The sequence below is a fragment of the Mandrillus leucophaeus genome, unplaced genomic scaffold (genome assembly GCF_000951045.1).
Source record: "Mandrillus leucophaeus isolate KB7577 unplaced genomic scaffold, Mleu.le_1.0 Scaffold51, whole genome shotgun sequence".
NCBI lineage: Eukaryota > Metazoa > Chordata > Mammalia > Primates > Cercopithecidae > Mandrillus > Mandrillus leucophaeus.
In genome coordinates this window covers 3,196,597-3,202,084 of record NW_012105475.1, presented here as the reverse complement: position 1 = coordinate 3,202,084, position 5,488 = coordinate 3,196,597, and the positions used below count along the sequence as shown (strand labels likewise).

The window sequence follows — 5,488 nt, the reverse complement described above, 5'->3', positions numbered from 1 at the left end:
GGGCGCCTGTAGTCCCAGCTACTCCGGAGGCTGAGGCAGGAGAATGGCGTGAAGCCGGGGGGGCGGAGCTTGCAGTGAGCCGAGATTGCGCCACTGCACTCCAGCCTGGGCAACAGAGCAAGACTCCGTCTCAAAAAAAAAAAAAAGAAAAATAGTTGATATCAGTTATGGCTACAGAAGATGATTCTGCCTAGCACAAATCTTCTGAAGCTAATTTTCCTAACCAACTTGGATTATTCCATTATCTTTTTTTAAAGCTAATTAGTTTCCCAAGACCTGCTGGTTTTTCATGCCTGATTCCATCTGAATTTAACCATTCTCCATTCATGTTGACACCACTCTATTTTAGATCCTCGTCTGATTTCCTGTGATAGTTTAACCTATTAAAAATTGAGTGTTTCAAATGAATGGAAGTATTTGTGCTTGTTTCATTAATATCCTTAACCTGACTTTGTTTACAGGTAGATGATTGGGGGTTTTTCTTTACCATCATTAAAGATATTTCGTAGATAGAGTTTGTATATTCACAGTTATAAGTTAATTGAGTTTCTGATGCTGACCTAGCACTTACGATTTTCACTCTTGATTACAGATGAAACTGTTAAAGATGGAGTCACCTTGTACCTGCTACAGTCAGTGAATCAGTTACTACTGACAGCTACGAAAGAAAGAATTGACTTCTTACCTCACTATGACACACTGGTTAAAAGTGGCATGTATGAATATTATGCCAGTGAAGGACAAAATCCTTTGCGTAAGTATCCCATTCATACTAATTTTGATAAACTATTACCTGCTTTTATCCGCTGATCACATGTCCCATTCCTTCACTTTTTATAAATCTTCTTATTATACTTTATTAGAAGACCACTCATTTTCTTTCTTACTCAGATTCATCACAGTATTATTATGTCTTCTACCTATGTCGTCTTCAGTGAAAAAAAACTGTCCTTTAAAGCTAACCTACTAGTAGAACTTTTCTTTTCAACTCATAAGGTGTCTTGTACCTATACAGCTTTCCATCTCCTGTATACTCTCGTCTCCTGATTTCCTGGCCTGTCGTAGACCTTTCCCAATTAAGAAAATAGTTGTTTTACTTTGCAAATACATATAGCTAGATTGCGTAAGTAAGAAGTTTGTGTTCATATTTCCACGTCTTTATCATTTCTTTCTACCTTTCCTACTTGCTAGTTTCTATCCTGTCCCTGGACCATTTGCTAGTGATCTTTACAAATCGATTGGTTTACTGAATCCTCTCTTTCTGGACTTGCCAAAGTGTCTAATACTATTTACATGTTCATCGTAAACTTTTGTGTTAAAATTATTTTTTTCTCATATGTGTATTCTTGTTTGCAGGAAATTAGAAAACATAGATAAGCAAAAAGAACATAAATAATATCACTATTACCCAGACATAACCACCGCTAACACTTTGGTGTTTATCGTTTCAGAACTTTTCATATTATTTGATTTTTAATGGTTTTATATGGTGCATACTTCTTTAACCTACATTTGTTTAAAAATAAAGTGGACATCTTTTAATATATATGTCTCTCTGTGTATATTTTGATAATATTTAGGCAATATAATTTATTTGAGCAGTATTCTTTTTTTTTTTTTGAGACAGAGTCTCTCTGTCACCCAAGCTGGAGTGCAGCGGTGTGATCTTGGCTCACTGCAACCTCTGCCTCCTGAGTTCAAGTGATTCTCCTGCCTTAGCCTCCCGAGTATCTGGGATTACAGGCATGCACCACCACACCTGGCTAATTTTTGTGTTTTTAGTAGAGACGGAGTTTCACCATGTTGACCAGGCTGGTCTCAAACTCCTGACCTAAGTGATCCTCCCGCCTCAGCCTCCCAAAGTGCTGGGATTACAGATATAAGTCACCATGCCCAGTCTGAACAGTGTTCTTCTATTAGACATTTAGGTTGTTTTTAATTTTGTTATGGTTACAAATGACACTGAATGTTCTTCTGGCTAAATCTTTGTGTGCTTTCTTAACATAACACTACCGCTACTATCATTACTATCAGCTACAGTGCCAGGCGTTGTACCAAGTACTTATGAGCATTGTCTCATTTACTCCTTAATCTTGTGTGGTAGCTAATGTTAGAAAATAATTTAGGTAAAGATCCTGTTTTGCAGAATTAACTGGGACTAAGAGATTTTAGGTAACTTGCCCAAGGCCACACTACTAGGGAGTAGTGGAGCCAGCATTTAAACTTTAAGAGAGTGACTTCAGAGCTTGAGTATATAACTAGAACATTTATTACCTATCATGTTGTTCTTTTTGTACAGAAAAGCTCTTCTCCCATCTTAAAAACACTAAAGTCTTACTTCCTTCACTGGCTACTGCCTAAAATTTTTTGATTCTGTTTATGGCAAAACTCTTCCAGAGAGCTGACTGCATTCGCTATCAGCAGTACTTCTCTTCCTCCATTCTTTCCTACTCTGACCAGACATTTTTACCTACCACTCTACTGTACCACTCTTTTATGGTTACCAACAACTAAATCCAGTGATCAATTTTTAATTTTCAGTTCTAATTTTTCTTGAAGTGTTAGAGATTGTTTTGGTACTTCTTCCTTTTGATACACTTTTCTCGCTTGACTTTCAAGAGTCCATGTTTTTCTTGATTTTCTTCCTTTTTGCAGTGGCATGACCACAGCACACTGTAGCCTCAAACTCCTAAGTGTAAGCAATCCCCCTGCCTCAGTCTCCTGAATGACTAGGACTACAAGTGCATACCACCATGCCCAGCTAATTAAAAAAAAAAATTGTAGCTGGATGCAGTGGCTCATGCCTGTAATCCCAGCACTTTGAGAGGTCGAGGCGGGAAGATCACTTGAGACTGGGACTTTAGGACCAGCCTGGGGTACACAATGTGACCCTATCTTTACAAAAAAATACAGAAATTATTTGGACGTTTTGGTGCATGCGTTGCTTAGCTACTTGGGAGGCAGTGGCAGGGGGATTGCTTGAGTGACCCAAGGAATTCGAGGCTACAGTGAGCTATGAGTGCACCCCTGCACTTCATTCTGGGCAACAGAGTGAGGCTCTGTCTCTAAAAATTAAAAATAAAAATAAAATTTTCTTTGTAGAGATGGAGTCTTGCTATGTTGCCCAGGCTGGTCTTGAATTGCTGGCCTCAAATTATTGAGAGCCTTGGTCTCTCAAAGCCCTGAGATTATAAGCACCTTGATTTTCTTCTTACCTCACTGCCTGCCCTTTCTTCTTTCCCCACCTTCTTAATGTTGAAGTGCCTTAGGGCTTAGTGCTTGTCGTTTATGTTGTATCTTACTTCCTCACTTGGTCATCAGGTCCTATCTCATGGTTCTAAATAACATCATTACGGAAGTGACTGTCACAAGGAAGAGGTAAGAAATGGTAATTTTTAGTTAAATATTGAAAATGGTGCCAGGTTTATCTCTTGAATTCCAGTTTTATCCATCCAGCTGCCAATGTGGCATATTCTCTAGGATGTCTAAAATGGGAACCCTCATCTGCTCACTGAATTTTATACCACACATAGTTTCCCCCATCTGAATTGATTATTACTGTGTCCTTCCTGCGGCACAGGCCAAAAATCAAATTGATACTTAAATTTCTCAAACCTCTTATTTAATCTGACAGAAAATCCTTTGGGTCCTATTCTTAATGTTTTGTCTTAAAATGACCATTTCTCACCATTTCTATTGCTACCACCTGGTGTGGAGGCACCATCGTATCCACCCAGATTACACTAACTGGTAGTTTCTGGTACCGGTCTTTTCATCCCTGTCCATAAAGGTTTGAGAAATAAGATTGTGTCACTCTTCTGCTGAAAACACTCATGGCTCCCCATTTCACTAAGAGTAAAAGCCAAAGTCGTTACAGTTGCCTGCAGAACTTCACTAGCTCTGCTTTGTACTTCTCTGACTTTGTTTCTACTACCTTTCTTACTTTTTCACTCCCCTTCAGTGCCATCCATATTCTTAGCTTAGGGCCCTCTGCTTGAAATGCTCTTCCTCCAGTTAGCCTTTCTTCACTTCCTCCAAGTCTTGGTTATCTGCTGTCTTCTCAACAAAACTTACTGTATTTAATTGCAACTGTATTCCCTCTGTGTCTTTACTGTTACTTGATTTCATTTCTCTGCTGTTTCTTTTTTCTCTATTGCACAAACCATCTTCTAAATTGCTGTAGAATTTATTTATTATGTTTATATTTTCTTTCCCATATTCCTCCATTAGAATGTTAAGTCCATAAAAACAGAACCTTCATCTGCTTTGTTCAGTTCCTAGAACAATGCCTGGCATATAGTAGGTGCTTAAATATTTTAAAATTGAGTGAATCTGGCCGGGCTCACGCCTGTAATCCCAGCACTTTGGAAGCCGCAGCGGGCAGATCACTTGAGGTCAGGAGTTTGAGACCATCCTGGCCAACAAGGTGAAACCCCATCTCTACTAAAAATATAAAAATTGGCCAGGGGTGGAGGTGGGTGCCTGTAATCCCAGCTACTCGAGAGGCTGAGGCAGGAGAATCGCTTGAACCCGGGTGGTGGAGCTTATAGTGAGCTGAGATCATGCTACTGCCACTCCAGCCTGGGCACCAGAGGGAGACTGCATCTAAAAAAAAAAAAAAATTGAGGAGTGAATCTTTAATTCTTTTTTTTTTTTTTTTGAGATGGCGTTTCGCTCGTTGCCCAGGCTGGAGTGCAATGTCTTGATCTCGGCTCACCACAACCTCCGCCTCCTGGGTTCAAGCGATTCTCCTGCCTCAGCCTCATGAGTTCCTGGGATTACAGGCATGCACCACCACGCCTGGCTAATTTTGTATTTTTAGTAGAGATGGAGTTTCTCCATGCTGGTCAGGCTGGTCTCGAACCCCCAACCTCAGGTGATCCTCCCGCCTTGACCTCCCGAAGTGCTGGGATTACAGGCGTGAACCACCGCACCTGGCCCATGAATCTTTAATTATTTTCCTGGGGATAAATTGCTAAATGTGTAATTATAGTGTCAACAGAAGTATTTATTAAACTCTTAATGTGGTTTATGTTTCAGATTGATCAGTTTTCATCATACCATCATGAAATGATATGAAAACCGTTATCAGTTGAAACCCTATCAGTTGAAAACCATATCAGTTTTCATTCATACCATCATTATATGGATAAGCAGAAAACCCCAGTGTTTAAAATCTTGCCTTGATTTCTGTGACTTTACAGTACATTCCTGGGTCTTTCCCTAGTTCTGTTTCCCTACTTCTGGTTCTTTTTGACTCTGGTGGACATTTCTTCAAGTCATGTTGATTTTTTTTTTTTTTTGAGACGGAGTCTCACTCTGTCGCCCCAGCTGGAGTGCAGTGGTGCTATGTCGGGTCACTGCAAGCCCCACCTCCCGGGTGCATGCCATTCTCCTGCCTTAGCCTCCCGAGTAGCTGGGACTGCAGGCGCCCGCCACCATGCCTGGCTAATTTTTTGTATTTTTTTAGTAGAGACAGGGTTTCACC

General features: G+C 40.2%; 1 protein-coding gene across 1 annotated transcript in view; it reads left to right on the top strand.

Annotated features, from left to right (window-relative positions):
• Positions 1-5,488, top strand: part of SMCHD1 (structural maintenance of chromosomes flexible hinge domain containing 1) — a 167,075-nt gene that overhangs the window by 23,455 nt on the left and 138,132 nt on the right. The window contains exon 3 of the mRNA XM_011996333.1: positions 593-754. Coding sequence (XP_011851723.1) covers positions 593-754 — 162 coding nt within the window. The remainder of the gene's footprint in view (positions 1-592; positions 755-5,488) is intronic.